General features: G+C 47.8%; 1 protein-coding gene across 1 annotated transcript; it reads right to left on the bottom strand.

Annotated features, from left to right (window-relative positions):
- Nucleotides 1–4,109: 4,109 nt before the first annotated feature.
- On the bottom strand, nucleotides 4,110–6,112 carry LOC109777976 (peptide-N4-(N-acetyl-beta-glucosaminyl)asparagine amidase A). Its single transcript, XM_020336534.4, has one exon. The coding sequence runs from the start codon at nucleotides 6,061–6,063 to the stop codon at nucleotides 4,345–4,347; it is 1,719 nt and encodes a 572-aa protein (XP_020192123.2). The 5' UTR covers nucleotides 6,064–6,112; the 3' UTR covers nucleotides 4,110–4,344.
- Between the last annotated feature and the right edge of the window lie 12,920 nt (nucleotides 6,113–19,032).

Raw genomic sequence — 19,032 nt, 5'->3', positions numbered from 1 at the left:
GTTGAGTAACGGGATTGTATTAGGAAAGATGAGATAGATTAGGATTTGTTCTGGCTTGTCTTGTACTCTAAGTAGATCATTGTACTTTTATATATATGCCTACGAGACTCAAGCAATACAACAATTATTTCATCAAATTTTTCTCTCTCTTTTAACATGGTATCAGCCTAATCGATCCTAAACCCTAGCCGCTGCCGCTTCCGCACCCGCGCGCCGCCCCTGGGGCGTTCGGCCTCCATGACCGTCGTCGGGGGCCGCGCCGCCCGTACCTAGGGTTCGCCCGCCGGCCGTGTAGACCGTCTGCCCTAGAGAGTCTTTTTCCCGAGCCCTTGCTCCGGGGTTTTCTCTCTCCCATCGGTCATCTTGATCGGCGGTTTCTTTTTGGTTTTTCGATCTAATCTTGATTGGTTTGTGTCGCCCAACGCCGTCATCGACCCCGTGCGCCTCTACTCCAACACCGGCACGATCGGCCGGCTTCTTCACCGACCCGGCGGCCTCGCACGTTGTCCGCGCGTCTGCCCGCCGGTCGCCCCGACCCGGCGGCTTCGCGTCATGCGGCGGCCCTTCACCTCCGTCGTTCGCGCGCCGGCCCGCCCGTCGATCTACGGCGGCAGTCACCGCCCTGCTCCGACCGGGACTCATGCATCACCCCGACCCGGCAGCTTCGCGCCATGCGGCGGCCAATCATAGCCGCCCTGCCGCACGCTGTCGCCGGCTTCATCTCGGACTCCGCCGCCACCGCGCCTCCACCGAGCGTCGTCCCCGACCTCGCGCGCGATCGGATTAATCACCCGCCCGCCGCCGCGATCCGCCTCATTTATGCCGTATGACCGACCTGGCCCGTCGGTTGCGCGCGCCTTCGCAGGGCCCGTGAAGATCGTCCCCGAGTTCAGCGCGCCTCTCCACCGATCGAGCATCGGGCTGCCGCTGCGTCGCCCCGTCGGGCCGCAGCGCCGCCGCCCCGTGGTTCTTCCCACGGCTGCATTGCCCCGCGTGCTACCGCTGCGTCGCCACTTTGGGTCGTAGTGCCGCGGCCCACGGTCTACCGCCGCCCCGAGTACGTCCGTTCCAGGCCGTCTCGCTGGCTGCACCGACCCTCGCGCTGCCGCTGCGTCCCCATCGGGCCGTAGCGAGCGTGGCACGCGGTCTCCGCCGCCGCCCGAGGCCGTCCCCACGGTTGCACCGACTCGCCCGCCGCCATTGCGTCGCCCCTTCGGGCCGCAGCGTCACGACCCTCGGTCCCCGCCGTCGCCCCAGGTCTTCCCGCTTTCGCCCCGACCTGCCCGCCACCACTACGTCGTCTTCGGACCGTAGCGTCGCGGCATGCGGTCCACTCTGCCGTCACCGCGCGTCGACCTCCTGTGGTATGCGCGGCGCCGTCTCCCTTGGCGCGGGAACGCCACCGTCCGCGCCGGTCTTCGTCACGCTGTCAGGGTTCTTCGCCTACTTCGAGCACCGCCGCCGCACTCCTAACCTAGCCGCCGCCGCCGCTCTTCTTTGCCTGCCGCCGCTGCTACCCCTGTAGTCGCCGCCGACGCCCGTCCACCTCCTTCGTCTTCATCCAGCACCAGCCCGTCGCCAGCGTCGCCGTCATCTACCTCGACCACTTCGTCTACTCCGACAACCGCGGGTGCAACATCGGCCCCACGCCGATTGGCGCCGCAACCGTCGTCGAGTTCTTCTCTGCTGGCTTCTCCGACTTCTTCGACATGGCGTACAGCTCGTGCAGGTCCCAGTCTACGCATGCCCGGTGCTGGCAACACCGAAGCGTGCCTTCGTCCACGACGTGTCCCCGGCCTGGCAAGCCTGGTGCGGCGCTTCGTCAACTTCGTCTTCGTCCGTCTACGCATGCCCGGTGCTGGCAACACCAGTGCGTGCCTTCGTCTACGATATGTCCCCGGGCTTGGCAACTCCGGCACGACGTGTCGTCAACAACGTCTTCTCCCCGGCGCACCACTACTTCGACACTACTGTGCCTATGACTAACTCGGCGCCCCTTGCGCCCGCGGCTCCACGGCGACTTCCTCGACACCGGCTACCCCGACTCGACATCGACCACGGCATTCTTCGCACGGCTACCTCGACCACGGCTCCACCATCATACGCTCTCGGCTACCTCGACAAACGGCACAAAGGGCTACCGCCTTGCTTGAGCAACCTCGTCGGTTTCCACTCCAGCCACGACTCTGCGATGCGTCGACCGTTACGACTGTGGGGGGGGGGGGGGGGGGGGGGTCCGTCGGCTTGCCTTCGGATTCTTCTCCAGTCTCACCGTCTGCGTCGCTACCGTTGTGACTGCGGGGGATGTTGAGTAACGTGATTGTATTAGGAAAGACGAGATAGACTAGGATTTGTTCTGCCTTGTCTTGTACTCTAAATAGATCATTGTACTTCTATATATATGCCCACGAGGCTCAAGCAATACAACAACTATTCCACCAAATCCCTCTCTCCCTTCTAACATAAACAGCGCAAATACGACAAGAGTGTACCATACATACAATCACGCGTAAAAAACAACCGCACGACAAATACGAACCACGATGCCAAGAGAAGGACGAACACCACTCCGCGCGGAGCGTCGCTCACTAAAAGGATTTCTCGAAATCTGATTTCACCTCGATCAATTGACAAAGGCCTATCCTGAAGTCGTCCTCGTCTTCCTCGAGGTACTTGGTATATTCACTGATCTTTTCCATGATGTGCTTGGGAGGCGGGTAGAGTTTGGCGACCCTGGCGAGACGCTTCTTCCACTCCTTGGCCTCGTCGTAAGTGTGGAGCTTGCCCGCCCTCCGGTACTCCTCCATGTCAAGGTAAAGCATGGTGTCCGCGTGCGCCGCCTTCACAAACGCCAGAGTTGCCTGCAGCTGCAGCCGCTCTACCTTCTGCGCCTCCGTCTCATCGCGCCGCTCTTTTCTGTGATGGGCGCCGGCGACGGCGGCCTTTCTCCCCGCGTTCGAGCTGGCCCTTTTCCCCATATGCTGCCTCGATGGATCTCCCCCATCTCTCCTTCAAGAGCTTGCTTCCCCGAATCCCCCCGCAAGCCTCTATGCGTGGTTGTGGATTTATTGTTTGCTTGCACAAATCCCCGCAGCCTATTCTGTTCTACGGTGTAACAGCACGTCAGGTTATCTCCTTTATTTATAGACGGATTGTTTGGATACCAAGTTTGAAGAGAATCAGATCCGCTGAGACACGATATCGGATTCCCGACAAAATATAAAATACCCTTTTGCTAAAGGGTCTGTCTAGGACACATCTAGATGTGACATAGTTATGTCACGTCTAAGCTGTTGTCCATTCAGTTTGTGGTTTATTTTTTTGTTCTAGTTTTTTTGTTTTTTGTTGCTGCATTATATATTTGTAAGAACTTAGATATGACATCCTTAAAAAACATCTAGATGTGAATTAGTCAAACTGTTTGCTAAAACACATTTAGATGTGCTATAAGTATTGCACACTCTAAAATAGACACAATTTCGGATTCGTGTAAAAAAAGTATAAAATAGACACGATTCCGGATGCAATCTTCTCTCCTATATATGCGTATTATATCTAAAAAGAGCTATGGTTGTTTTCAAAATTAAAAAAAAATCTATAAAAAAAAAGGTGGTTCCCCGCTCCGCTTTTTCTTTTTGTCAAGCCTTCCCATGTTAACACGTCCATGTTTGAACGTTCATCGTTTCGAACCCATATCCGAACACGTTGGATGGTCAAAGCACGATCCCAAGGCGAACACCTAGCGGACTCGTGGACGCAAATCTGACACAAATTTGAACTGAAAATGTGTTTGGACGGACACCAAAGAAACGCAATGTAAGTACTCCCTCCGTTTTTATTTACTTCGCATATTAGTTTTGCTCAAAGTCAAGCTTTACAAACTTTAACAAAGTTTATAGGCAAAAATATTAACATATACAATAACAAATTAATACCATTATATTCGTTGTTGAATGACTTTCACATCATATAGATTTGTTATGCTAAATATTTATATATATATATTTTATAAATTTGGTCAAACTTCAGTCAACTCTAATATGCGGCGTACGTTTCTATTCGTTTTGATTCGAACAGACACGCAAACCAAATTGTACGCCGCGTAGGAGTTTTGGCCTAGATGCGCATAACCATATGTTCGTCTTTATATTTTGGTTACATATACATCACGTCACTCCTTTCTTATTCAGAGCTAAGGACACGAGACGACCCATCACAACGCAAAGACTATAGTAGTACGAAACTATTAGGGCCCACTTCTGTTCCCATTACAGTTTACACCAGGTCCCTTCCTGGCCGTTATCCCGGCCATCTACCACGTAGGCGGGCGCCGGCCGACAGCCGTCAACGTCGGCGCGTCCCGGCGCACGACGCCACGTCATGGTCGAAAAGCACGTCGTAGCCGACGCTGGTCACGTTCCTCAAGTAGCAGCCGCCGTTGCTGGCGCCGTAGTTGTACACCTGGTGCATCCGCCACGACGCGCCGGCCACCTGGTCGTCCCGGAGCACCACCTCCGCCTCCGCCACCTGCTCGTTGCGCAGCGTGCTCGTCCCCGCCCCGCCGGCGCCCGCGCGGGACTCCACGAACCCGATCTCCACGCGCCGCTTCAGCCGCTGCGAGGAGGTGCCGCTGCCGTCGCCGCCCTGGAAGATGTAGAGCGGGAAGCTCTGGTGCACCTGCTGCGCGTACGCGCCGCCGCCGACGTCGGCGTGAGCGTCGGTGGTCTGGTTGATCACCTGCGAGCTGCCCTTGTTGCTCACCACGTTCGAGTTCGCGAAGCTGAGCCGCTGGGCGAACGTGGTGGTGATGTTGCCGCGCGACGAGCTTACCCACCCCGTGGCCGAGATGTTGCGGCTCGCCGTCGCGCGGTACTCCCCGTCGATGCCGTCCACGGAGTGCGATGTGATGCTCCCCGACAGCTTCGGCGCGTCGTAGGAGATGAGGCCGCCGGTGGTCGTGGAGCTCTTGGGGTCGAGCCAGAGGTGGAGGTTGCCGTTCACGTACCACGAGTTCTGCGCGTTGGTCACCGCGAACCCGACCTCGTGCTCCTTGCCGTCCAGCAGCTTCCCCAAGAACGGCGTGAGCTCGATGTCGTAGGTGGGCAGATTGAACGAGCCAATGCTGGTGATTGGGCGCCAGATGAGGGGGTTGATGCCGCCGGTGTAGATCACCGGGAACGGCCACACGGCACCGACGACGTCGCCGTCGAGCAGGACAGTGACCTCGCGGAACGGCCCGTTCTGGTCCGGCGTGTTCATGTACCAGAACTCGTCGGAGTAGTGGGACGAGACGTAGACCTCGAGCACCGCGCGGTAAGCGTTGGCCGGCACGGCGACGCGCGTGGACTCGACGTCGGTCTTGTTCTGGACCACGAACCAAAGCCCATCGTCGAGAGGGAGGCTTCTCGAGACGGGGACGATCAGGTGGGCGGGCGTCGACGCTTCCGACGTCAGCTGGGCCTTGCCCCGGAAGTAGAGGTGAAGCGTGAGGTTCGCGTAGTAGACGCCGTTGTAGGTGTCGTCGATGAGGTTGCCGAGGTAGACCGCGAGCGTGGAGTTGCCGGCCGCGAGGAGGGAGGCGTACTTGGTGACGTCCTTGTGCACGGACCACGTGACGCCGCCCGGGCGCGGCTCGGCGGTGCTGCCGCGGAGGAGCTCCGCCCCGCCGAGCCAGACGCCAAAGATGCGGTCGTACTGGACGCCGTGGCAGTCGGCGCGCCACTCGAGGACGGCGAGGGAGACGTCCTCCGCGCCGCTCAGGCAGGAGGGCGGCGAGTAGGCGGCGGTGACCGGCGGCTTGTTGAGGGTGAGCGCGAAGGACTGGGAGAGGAGGAGCGTGGAGCAGGGTCCCGAGCTCCCCCGCGGCGGGTGCAGCGGCCGGTTGACCTCGAAGAAGGTGGTCTTGGCCTTGGCGAGGTGGCGAGCCGGCAGCGCCGCCTCGACCGTGGCGACGTCCTCGGCCGAGAGGCGGAGGTGGTGCGGCCTAGCGGCGGAGAAGTGGGAGTGGGAGAGCAGAGCGAAGAAGCAGAGGAGGAAGAGGCGGGGAGCAGAGGAGGTAGGCATGGTGCGTGCACGGTTGTGTCCCCGTGAAGGCTGAGAATTTAAGGGGAACATCCTTCATCAGATAGCTGAGAAATACGAGTATTATATATATTTTTAAAAGAAAATAGTACAACAATATCTATCTCGTCGTATAAACAAATGCACTTTGTATTCTAAAGGAATATTCAGCTTTGTGAGTGCCGTATAACGGCAAAACAAAGTGGCGAGTAGGTAGGTGGAATTATGGGACTTTTGGGCGGGCTCGAATTGTCCACTAGTTAGTACTACTGTTCTACAATAATAACCCGGAAAAATACAGGGTGCGACGATCACACGACCCGGGAGGGGCCAAAAACAGCTGGAAACACACCTCTCCAGCCCCAAGTTCCACTAGAACGGAACAATGAATCAGCAACAGTGGGGCACGCAGATAATCATTCTCTTCTAATCTAAGGAAAAGAAAGGAAACAAAGATCTCCACAGATAACTTGTGGTGGATGAATAACTTGCGGTTGCGTGTTAGTTTATTGGAAAAAACGGCCTCGGCTCCATGCTGCGGAAAGGACCACGCGCGATGGTTTTCGTAGTTATCAGCACTGTCGGCCGGACACCTAATCACAAACAAATGTAGGTGGAATCCAGACGCACATCACCATCAACTCCCACATAGGAGTAGTACGCTACTGGTAGCAGGTACTGCCGCCCCCCGTATTGTGCTCATAAATTTGATAGTCGTGGTACGTGTGTATTTAGATTCAGATCTAGATTCTATGTTGGCCTGCCCATGCTTGAGCCGGTCTTTTGTTGAATTGTTGTCCCTCTTCCAACGCTCATGAGAGGCCAGGTGATTGTTGAGTTATTCATTCGATTGATGAATAAGTTGCGTGTTATTGTCTTAAATCCGAAAACTGTCTCAACTCCCGGCAGCAAGGACCAGGGGGTTGTTTTCGTAGTTATGAACCCTGCGGAGAGCCATCTAAAAACACAAATGTAGGTGAATCAATGTGTTTTTTCTTTCTTTCAAAAAGGACCCAATCTATTATAAAGGTACCCCTCCGTTTTTTTTTAATCTGCATATACTTTTATCGAAGTCAAAGTATCTCTATCTTGTCCATACTTATAGAAACGCCCTTTATCGAAAAAAAATCTTATAAAAATTTTATCAACATTTACAAGGCGAAAGGAATATTTTTAGATTCATTATGGAATGTAGTTTCATATTATGTATATTTGGTACTGTAGATGTTGATATTTTTTATAGAAAATTTGGTCTAAGTTTGTAAGGTTTGAATCGACCCAAATCTTATATGCAGAGTAAAAAGGAACGGAGGGAGTACAATAGAAGTACAAAACATATCAAACATAATAAGTTACCTCAAAGTCTCTAGACCACCGAATGACCGCCGCCGCCGCCACGAACCGTCAAAGCGCTGTTGTCTCTCCCGTACTAGAGTCGGTCTTACTTTGTTGATGAGAGTCGGGAAGTCTTCATGGATGTGCTGATAAAGGACCAACGCCCTGGAGCTGCAGTCGTAGTCATTGGACCCTTAAATCGATCTGAAGAAACTAACCCCAAATCTCGTCGTCGAGTATGCACAACAAGAAACCCTAACCTCGTTGCCCTGAGGAGCTGATAGAATCTACGGTGAAACTCCATCTTATTTTCCCCGACACACAACTTGAGGAGGTTGTTTTCTCGATGGGCACGAATTAAGTTGTCCGCTTCAAGAAAACATAAAAAAAATTGGTTATAAGGAATGTTTTCTACTCAAAACTTTGTAAAGTAAAAAAAATGGAAGTTCAACTCTTTCCCATTGGTACATACCATAAGCATAAAGCCAACATTTTTAAAAGGGGAAGTATTATAATTAGACATACTGTTTCCAATGCACGCTTTAGCCGCCTTACTCCCGTGCCACGCGTCCGTGGCCCCGCACACACACACTCTACCTCGTCGCCCCAAGCTTCTTGCAGCCACCTTCTTTCCCGGACCCCTCATCCCATCTGCCCCCCTTTCTCCCGGTACCTCTTCCATCAACAACTTCCAAACCCCGCCACACTATAAGTCTGCACCCCATGACTTGTTGCATCATTGTTGCAAGTCGAAGGTTGTAATAGCCATCGTATTCTCTATGCCAATCTCGAAGCTCGCCCCCACAGCATGCCCCAACTTATTGCCATGCATCGCACCCCATACCTCTCCCATCTCCTTATCTATTACTTTGTCGAGATCCTCGTTGAGAGCAGCCATCGGAGGTGCTACGTGATTGGACAGCAGGTGTTGCAATGGGTGGCTGCCAGGGCTCTCACAGCTGCGAGCAGGCTAACCATTGTTATAAGGTGGCGACTTTCAACATCTCTCGATGTTGTGAGCATCCACCGTGGTGCTTCGAGCGGGTCGACGGGTGTTGCAAGGGGGTGGTGGCCAACACCTCTAGCTGTTTTGTGAGCAGTCCTCAATCTGTGATGAGCAGGACGACGTGTGCTACAAGGGAGTTGCGCCCAAGATCTCTTATTCCGAGTGACTACCAAAGGTGTTGCGAGCCGGTCGCGTTGGCGCTTTAAGGGCCGCCAGACAGTGCTAACGTTGTCAGCAGGCGGCGATGCGAGTCAGCGACGGTTGAGAGGTGCAGCGAGGCGATCTTCGTTGTTGTAATGACATCATTGCAAGGTCTGCATAGCTGGTGCAAGTTCGGACGTTTGCAGGTGTTTTATTTGTTGTTGCAAAGTTGATGATGTTCTCCTTCATTGGAAGGAGACGCCTGGGAGTTTGGAGCATGGATGGAGGGAGGCTGGTGCATGGACATAACTCTTTTTAAGCACAATGATATGTGAGGGAGGCTAGAGCGAGGCGAAACATTCAAATCAACCGACTGACACCTAGCCCCGGCTTTCTGAAAAAGAATAGTTTACGAGTGACAACTTCAAAGGAAATCAAATGTTGTTTTTGTTACAAGGATGTGATTTTGAACATTCGTTTTGACATTATCAATAGGCCATCACTTTATTATATCCCACATACTGTTTTGGGAATCTTTTGGAATATGTTTCAGTGAGATTTGTTTGTGAAAGGCAATAAAATGTTGTTTTTGTCACAAGGATGTGATTTTGAACATTCTTTTTGACATTATGAATAGGCCATCACTAGATTATATCCCGCATACTGTTTTGGGAATATGTTTCAGTGAGATTTGATTGTATGAAACATGAATATTTAGAGTAATAATATAAGAACTAAAACAGGAAATGCATACGGCCTATTTGTGGTTGATCATTGTATTGTTTTAGAATACTTATTAAATAAAAATAGCATAACAGAGTGAAAATTATCATGCATGTTGCATGTTGAGGTGGGTCTTTTCCCATGCAAAATGCATGGTGAGGTGGTATGCTTCTATATCGAGAAAAATATATTTGTGGGGGCTAAATATTTAGATACGGAAAATGCCATCTTTTTCAGCTCTGCTCCCGAAAAGAGAAAGGAAAGGAGACTGATCTTGACGTCGGCGTTGGTTTTTCCAACGAAAAACAAGAACATTCTTTCCCGAAAAGGAGGACATTCAAGTTACATCTAGTTTGTATCCGCACCATAACTTGTCAAGCATGTTTGTTTTGATTAGGGAAGCAATACAACATAATATCAGAGTTTAAGCGAGCTACAACAAGCTCGAGTTAACATCATCAAGAAATGTTCTATATTAATTTGACTTCAGCTAGTGGCCGAGCTGCAAAGTTGGCTTATACCTGGCTTTGTAAAGATTTTGAGTTCATGCCCATCCACTTTTGAGTCAAAAATTGCAACGCAAAATGCATTTGTTACGATGTTGTTTCTTCATTTTTAGGTTTTCATACATTCCTCAACACGTAAAAGGCTAACAAATACTTCCTTTGTAAAGTATTATAAGACGTTTTTTATCACTAAAGCAGTGATATAAAATGACTTATACTACTTTACGGAGGGAGTATCTTATATAGGGTATTCAGGGTAGCCTTTCTGAAACAAAATCACTTTTTGGTTTAAATACATTATAAAGTCCTAAATTATAAGCTATTACACGTAGCTAGTTATTCTATTCTAAACTCTCAGTATTAAAAATGGCATACAAACTGTGTTAATTTGAACTATGTCAAGTCAAAAGTAAATGAGAACCAGCTTCAAGTATGGTATTTTTTTTCAACCGATTGAGAAAAGATGCCCATACTTAGCTCATTTCTTTTCAAATTGATCTTATCTCGAGTTCAAGATTCCCATGTTTTTTTAAACTCTAGATCACACGACAATACACAACTTAGATTTGGAAATAATAGATTCCCATGATGATTCCAAGTCGACAGGTACAACCACATCAAAACATTGTTTTATACGGTCTGTTGGAGAGGAAGCGGCCAAGAGATGGCTAACTCTGCCCTTTTAGCCACAGGTCAGCGGAGGCCGGGGAAACCCTGGATCTAAGTGTTTTGGTTCTTCTCTCGTAAGGAAATCAAGTTCTTCGTCTCTCGTGAAGTTGGGATTCCGGCCATGGGAATAATGGTTCATTGGCTTCCCCAATGTTGATGTCCTTCCTTGGAGTGAGGTCGACGAGTCATAGGATTGCGTCGACCATCGAGCACTCAGTTTGGTGTGATTAACATTTGTTCACTGTCGCGGTGTCCTACAGAGCGGATGGTGTTGTGATGTGTTTTTGTTCTATATTTTCATTTCCATCCAATGAAGCTTAGCCAAATACGGCTTCGACAAGGACTTGTGAAGTTTCTATCCCCATTCTTTGTTTGGCCAAGGTTGGGAGTAACTTCTGGCCCTACTCGGTGCCGGATTCTCCAAATGACGATCTATTCAATTCAATGTTGTTAGCATGGTCTACATCGATGATTTTCTGGCTGTTACTTTTACGAGATCCTGAGTTTCAGCAAGCTTGCTCCTAGTAAGACCTTGTACAATGCTAGATGCACAGGGAGGTGCTTAAAAAAACCGGATTCTTTTGAAGCATCAAAGCCTACTTCTACCGGAGAGACACCTAATTAAGCGTCTACCCTCTATAAATAAGCAACGGTGCTTAAGGGGACACTGGTTATTTCTCTAAGCACGTCCCCTGAGCGTCTTGCATTATACAAGGCCTAAGCTTGCTCCTAGTAAGACCTTGTACAATGAGGTTTGCTCACAGTGTCGCTGTTGAATGTAGAAAGAAGACGATGCTCATTTCATTAAGGATGTCTGTAATTTTTTGTTATTATAATAAATCTAAACATGCTAATTTATTTAATATATGACCTTTGACTTTCCAAATAAAAAAGAAAACAATAGATTCTCAGCTGCCATAGAATAACAAATCCGATACGAGCTTAGACCGACCATTAGTTCAGTTGATATTGGCTTACCAGCCCTCGTAACCCACCCTAAAAGCAAACTTAATAATATAGCCATCAATTGGTTATATAAAAATGACATGTCATCAAGAGCTAGCAATATCGATTGTTTATATAGTCCCTGTTTGTTGAGTTTTTGCTTGTTCTTTTGCCGCTTTTCCACTTTGGCAAAAAAATCACAAAAGCTCCTAAATAGAGACTTTTTGCTTCGAATTTTGGCTTATGAACAAGCACATATTTAGATTTTTGTTTTGCCAAACTGAAAAAGCTGCAAAAGCAGAAGTAAAAGCCCAAACAGACAGGACGGTAATAAGGTCGGCTATTAGGTTAGTTATTTTTTCCACTTTCTCTGTTCTGTCATTTACTCTTTTTACATAAAAGTCTGTGTAGAGGTTGACTCTTATATGAGAGCTAATGTTCTTCTTTTTACCTGCCTCTCCATTACACTCGCAAAATGCCATGTAAGTCGGCTTATAGGTTATTATTATGCTAGTGCTTAGCTTGTAATCGAGCCGAGCAATGCATGAATTAAAGTATTTCCTCCGTAAACAAATATAAGACTTTTAGATCATTACTGAGTATTTTTTTTTTTGCGAGGGAGATCATTACTGAGTATAACTTAACTTTTTTGAGAACCGAGTATAACTTAACTCAAACACATGATGTAGGCCACATTGTTCACCGAGAGCTTGACAGGCCATGCACCTCTCGTTGTTTCATACCCCTAGCCACAAATCATTCAAAATCTGGCCGGTGCGTCGCAGACCGTTCATAGTTAGCTGTCATCTTCTCTAGAAACTAGGCTGGAAACCATCTACACCTCGTTTTCTTTCATTCCCACATTTCCAGCACCCGATAAAGCCAGAGCCTTTGAAGAAGCAGAAGAACAAGTTGGAGCTGGACAAAGCCAAAGCCGAAGGCAAGCAAGATGTCGGTCGGTCCACCCCCGTGCGACCCAAGAAGTCGCGTCTGCGCTGCATGATCCCTGATCCGGCTCGACAGCGGCCTCGCACCCACCGCACCGCAAGCAACGCCGCGCGTCGTCCCTCGCCGGCACACAACTGCTGCGGCGGTGCGTGGGTCCCCCGTCTTCCTTTCGGGCGGTGTTCTCGCGTCGTACGCAGCATGCGCCGATCGCGACGTCTCTCCTAACGGTTGGGCCTTTTTGGCTACGTCCAGTACAGTAGTACTGTACATCTGTACATGGCTGCGTGCGTGGTGCGAGGTCGTGTCCGCCTGCGTGGCGAGGAGGCCCGGTGGAGATTGGGATGAGGGCCGTGAGGTGCGTGCTTGGCTATTTTGATTCGATCCATCGGTGCCCTTCTCGTTGGCGTTGCCTCGTTGGGCGCCGAGCTTCCCGCAATGATCAAAGAACGGGTGCGACCTCCTGGTCCCGCCGTCGCCATGGATGGATGCACGTTGTCCATCGACTTCCTCCACTCGGTGCGTTCGCCCCCTCCCTCCCTTACCGTCTGTAGGCGACGTTATTTGTACCCACTGTCGTGGCTGTCGATTTGTGCGGTAAGATATTATCCCCCCTCTTGGCTGTCGATTTGTGCGTTGAGATATTTATTTACATGATACATTTTCCCATATAGTACGTCTTCTCGTGCCACCTCCACTTTACTGGTGGCCTTTTTATTCGTATGATTTTCATAAATACATAAATAAAAAACACAGGATTAATTATAAGGCCACATCCTCTCTTTTTTTTTTGCGGGGATATAAGGCCACATCCTCTTGAATCCTATAGGATCATGGCTACTCCTAGTTCAAACTATACAACTTTTAGACTGAAGCCCGTCCTAGAAATCCTGTTTTTTAAAACGTAAAATTAATAGTTCAGTGAAAAATATTATCATGATAGTGATACATAAAGTGAATTCTCTGCCACCGCCACTGGCCTTGGCGAGAGGCCCTATTCGTCGCTCGTAGCGATGAAAGAAATGCCGAACAAACTTACATGCGTGCACATCTATGGGCCTTGTGTCTTGTGTGTTACCTCACTACCTATGTTACTGAGTAGTACTTCCTACACCGAATTTCAGAGATTTTGTCTTTTCGATTCTTCTGATTTTTTGGTTTTGAATAGTTTTCTTTTGTTTTTCATATTTCCTTTAAAACATAATGTATTTGAAAAAAATATGTCAATCACATGCTGACGTTCCCTACCGAAGAATCAATGAACGTTCCAGCAAGGCTCACACAAGCGAACGGTGATTTCCCTCGGCTTTCGCAATGATCCCAGAAAATGTTCAGGAATTGCCATGCTAAAACAAAAAGAATTGCCATCCTATAACAGATTTTTTTTGCAATGTTGTAGAATAAAAATTGTCATACTACAGCAGAGAAACTTGTCATGCATCTTATTCGCAAAAAAAAACTTGTCATGCATCTCACATATTTGCCATGCTGCAAGTAGAGAGAATTGTCACACATGTCCAAAAATTAGCATGCTACAACAGGTAGAGTTGTAATGCTACAACAGAGAATTGCCATGCTATATGAAAGGAATCTGCCTACCGAGGAATTGCTATGCTGGCAAAAGGGGAATGTCCTGCTGCATCAGAGGGAACTGTTATAAATTGTCATGCTATAGATACATAATTTGCTATCCAAATGTGATTTTGAGGAGGAGCTCAGGCCATAAGATGAGGGTTGCGTCATTTGATCGGATTGCCTTGGGAGCGAACATTTTGTGTTTTTTGCTCGGTCCTGCAATCATAGGGGTGCATTGGAGCGAACAAGTGTACCACCGCGATTGCCACATGTCATGCATTTAGATTTGTGTGAGGGGTCGGACACGTCACATGGCGTTCCCTGGGAAAATCTTCCCGGGGGAACGTCAATTCCATAAGCTTTCCGTTGAAAAAAAAGTGTAAATAAAGTAAATTATCATATATTTTCAAAAGGTGTTCATGCAAAAAAAAAATCATGCCAATTAAAAAATGTTTGTGTAAATATCTTCTAGTGCAAGCGAATATTGCAGATACTAAGTCGGTGGATACAAATTCGGGAAATAGCGATATAAAGAATACATATGATCTGAGATCACCCTATGCCCAACATTCCTAATAGTAAGCTTATAGGCAGACATGATTCGAACATATGGCCCTCTGTACCCAAAATAGACGCATTGACCAGACTGCCGCTACACCTTGTCTCCCCCTCAGAACATACGGATCTACCTGATCCATAAAGACTCGAACTGCCGCACTGTCGCCCGCCACGTTTTGGGCACAGGGAGGCGAGAACCGCTGCTTTTAGGAAAGAAGCCTATAATTCTCTTTCACTTGCATTTTCTTTCCCGAGGGCTCGCTCTCGTTCTTATTCCATTTTTTTCTTTCAAAATGGATATGTGGCTACACATATTTTGCTAATTTTTCTATCCCCAGTAATGAACTCTCGCTGACCGTTCCCTACAGGGATCATCCATACCAATTGTTTTGAAGAGCCTATATAAGCCCTGACCTTGCCTTCTCGGTCCTCCTTAGAATATCATCCCATAGGTCTTAGGGCCCCCTCCACCGACCCTTGTACTATCGGTTTTCGATATACTTATATAACTAATATACGTTCATATATTTAGAAAAATAATCGTACAATTTCAAAAAGTGTTCACTCAATTTACAAACAAATTGATTGTACAATCTTAAAAATGTTCATGTATTTATTTTAATTTGTGTGATTTTAAAAATATCACATATTTTAAAAATATATGTATAATATTCAAAATTATTCATGTATTGGAAAATTGCCATGTCTTTATCAAGAAAGTATATGTTTATTTTTAATGAGAAATGGGTAAATAAAAGATAAATAGTAAAATTTAAACAAAAAGGAAAGAAAAGGAAATCCAAGATAAAAAAGAGAAGAAACTAAAAGGAAAGTATAATAAAAAAATACCCTAATATCTGACGACTGGGAACTGCTCCTATCGTATGATTTTGTTCGCGAAGGGGAGCAGCTCCCAGCGAACGTTTCGCCCATCGTTGATCTTTCGCTAGGGGACAGGGCCAGGATGAACCACTCCTATTGGCCCAAAGAGCCAATTAACTACTTTTTTATTTAAAAATGACATGAACAACTAAAAATGAACATTTCTTATAGAAGAAACAGAGAAAACCAAAGTTTTGAAATGCCATGCTCTGAATTATGAAACTTGATATGCTACTTTATAAATTTGTCTAATTTAAAATTTTAAAATGAGTATGATCAGAAAAGAAAAGGTCATGTGACCTAGAAAAATAAAATTGCCATGCTAAACTTCAAAATTGCGACAATCTAGATAAAAAATGCCATGAACGAAAAAAGCACACATTTCTTATGAAAAAACGGAGAAACATAAATTTACAAATTCCATGCTCTGGAATATGAAAAATTCCATTCTACTTTATAAAATTGTCATTTCTCTAATTTATAAGTTTACTATGATAATAAAAAAGTCATTACCAATAAAAATAAAATGTCCGTACTCTAAAAATAAAACGGACATCCTCTTCATAATAAAAATGCCATGCCAACAATAATAATAATGACATGTTCTCAATAGTAAAATTGTCATCTTGTTGATAATAAAACTGCCATCCTCCTAATAATAAAAAATTCATGTTATTAATAATAAAAATAAGATTCTCTTAATCATAAACTACCATCCTCTTAATAATAAAAATTCTATGTTATTAATTATTAAAATGGCATGCTCTTAATAATAAAATTCCATGTGTGAAAAGTAAAAACGCCATGTTTGGAAGACAAAATTATATGATGTGTTTAATAGAAAAGAACTGACATGCTACCTATAATATAAATGCAAATGGAAAATTTATAAAAAACCCTCTAAAATAGGGGGTTTTGTTCTTTCAAAACATTTTAAAATCTGGATTTTCGGATTTACTTTAAATGAAAAATCGAATTTAAAAGCAAATTAACTCAAACATATAAACATGTTTGAGCGCAAGTGTTCACAAACCCCGCTTCAGCCCATGTGGTAAGTGTGGATCGCGCTATAGCATTTCCGAAAAAGAAAAACAGGAGAAACAAGATTTTTTTTGAAACAGAGGCAAAAGATTTGCCTCATTGATTAATTAAGAAGGAGAGTTTTGAGTACATGAGAACCGGCTTTACAACATAGCCCATCAACATAAGGTGCAAACGAATTACTCTCGCGGCATGATGATACTCAGATGTCTAGCCCCCGCGGTGACCCATGTCCTCCTGGATGAGTTTGAGAATGTAGTGTGGCGGCGTCGATTTCTTCTGGAAGACTCTAGCGTTTCTCTCATTCTAGATGACCCAACATACAAGCATGGTAAGTGAGGCCATGGCCTTCCTGTTTGTTGTATTTGGTTTGGACATGCTTGTCCACCAACACTTGGTGTTGCGTTCCGTCCCCCACCTATTCATCTCCAGCGCCCCAAGTCCAAGCCATGCTTTGACCATTCTCCAAATACGCAGGGTAAACCGGCATTTAAAGAAGAGGTGACCGGATGTCTCGTTGGCCCTCCTGCAAAGGGTGCATAGGCCACAATTCTCCCAACCCCTCTTCTGCAGCCTATCCGCAGTCCATATCCTGTTTTGGATGGCTAACCATGAGAAGAACTTGACCTTGGGAGGCGCCCAAACCTTCCAGATGATCTTGTTCATGACTGTGGAGGTGGAGCCCAAGAATTGTGCCCTATAAGCAGAGCCTGCCGAATATTCTCCATTTGCCTCAAATTTCCAAGTGATGTCGTCATCAACGTCCATTTGTAATTGTATGCCTAGAAGCCGCACCCAGAGGTCAACAAACTGGACAATGTGCCACACCGTGAGGTCGGTAGAAGGGTTAATCTTGTGCACCCAAGCCTTGTCGCGCATGGCCTCCCTCACGCACCATTTTTTTCGCTTGCAGGCCGCAAAAATGAGTGGGGGCAATATCCTTTGGCCTTTTCCCTCCTAACCATGGCGCTTCCCAGAAAGGTGTCTTCCCTCCGTTGCCCAAGGTGATGACTGTGGATGTGTAGAAAAGGTTCATATCCACCTCGGAGCATGGGTTGCCCAGGCCAACCCACAACTTAGACGGGTCCTTCCAAGCCATCCAGGGCCATCTCATCCTGAGAGCTCTCACAAATTTCCCCAAGTGGAGTATGCCAAGCCCACCGAGCTGTGTAGGGCGGCAGACTGTCTCCCAATTGACCTTGCATTTTGCTCCTGTAGTTGTGTCGCTAGCTGACCACAAAAATGCCCGATCAATCTTGTTGATGCTTTGCAGCACACCAGGGGGGACTGTGAGTGGGGTGATGTGGTAGATAACTTGTGAGGTGAGGACCGATTTCACCAAGGCCGCCCGCCAAATCATGGTAATGTTCCGCCCCTGCCAGGGGGGCAACCTCGCCGCAACCTTATGTTGGAGAACGTAGCAGAAATTTAAAATTTTCTACGTATCACCAAGATCAATCTATGGAGTCATCTAGCAACGAGAGAGAGGGGAGTGCATCTACATACCCTTGTAGATCGCGCGTGGAAGCGTTCAAGAGAACGGGGTTGATGGAGTCGTACTCCTCGTGATCCAAATCACCGATGATCCTAGCGCCGAACGGACGGCACCTCCGCGTTCAACACACGTACGGACCGGGGACGTCTCCTCCTTCTTGATCCAGCAGGGGGGAGGAGAAGTTGATGGAGATCCAGCAGCACGACGGCGTGGTGGTGGAAGTAGCGGGATCCCGGCAGGGCTTCGCCAAGCGCAAGCGGGGAGGAAGAGGTGTCACGGGAGGGAGGGAGGCGCCAGGGCTTGGGGTGCTGCTCTCATGCGCCTCCCCACTATATATAGGGGGAGGGGGCTGGTTTCTTGCCCTCCAAGTCCATTGGGGCGTTGGCAAAGGTGGGGGAAAGAAATCCCATCATTTCCCTTCCCCACCGATTGTTATCCCTCTTTTTTAGGGATCTTGATCTTATCCCTTCGGGATATGATCTTATTCCTTTTAAGGTGGGATCTTGGTGCGCCTTGACCAGGGGTGTGGGGCCTTGCCCCCACTACCCACGTTCATGTGGGTCCCCCATGCAGGTGGGCCCCACTTCAGAACCTTCTAGAGCCTTCCCGGTACAATACCGAAAAATTCCGAACATTTTCCGGTGGCCAAAATAGGACTTCCCATATATAAATCTTTACCTCCGGACCATTCCGGAACTCCTCGTGACGTCCGGGATCTCATCCGGGACTCCGAACAACTTTCGGTTAACTGCATAATAATATCTCTACAACTCTAGCGTCACCGAACCTTAAGTGTCTAGACCCTACGGGTTCGGGAGACATGCAGACATGACCGAGACGACTCTCCGGTCAATAACCAACAGCGGGATCTGGATACCCATGTTGGCTCCCACATGTTCCACGATGATCTCATCGGATGAACCACGATGTCGAGGATTCAATCAATCCCGTATACAATTCCCTTTGTCAATCGATACGTTACTTGCCCGAGATTCGATCGTCGGTATCCCAATACCTTGTTCAATCTCGTTACCGGCAAGTCACTTTACTCGTACCGTAACGCATGATCCCGTGGCTAACTCCGTAGTCACATTGAGCTCATTATGATGACGCATTACCGAGTGGGCCCAGAGATACCTCTCCGTCATACG

This window comes from Aegilops tauschii, chromosome 3, assembly GCF_002575655.3.
Source record: "Aegilops tauschii subsp. strangulata cultivar AL8/78 chromosome 3, Aet v6.0, whole genome shotgun sequence".
NCBI classification, from domain to species: Eukaryota; Viridiplantae; Streptophyta; class Magnoliopsida; order Poales; family Poaceae; genus Aegilops; species Aegilops tauschii.
Note: the sequence above shows the minus strand (reverse complement) of the source record. Positions and strands in the feature narration are given on the sequence as shown.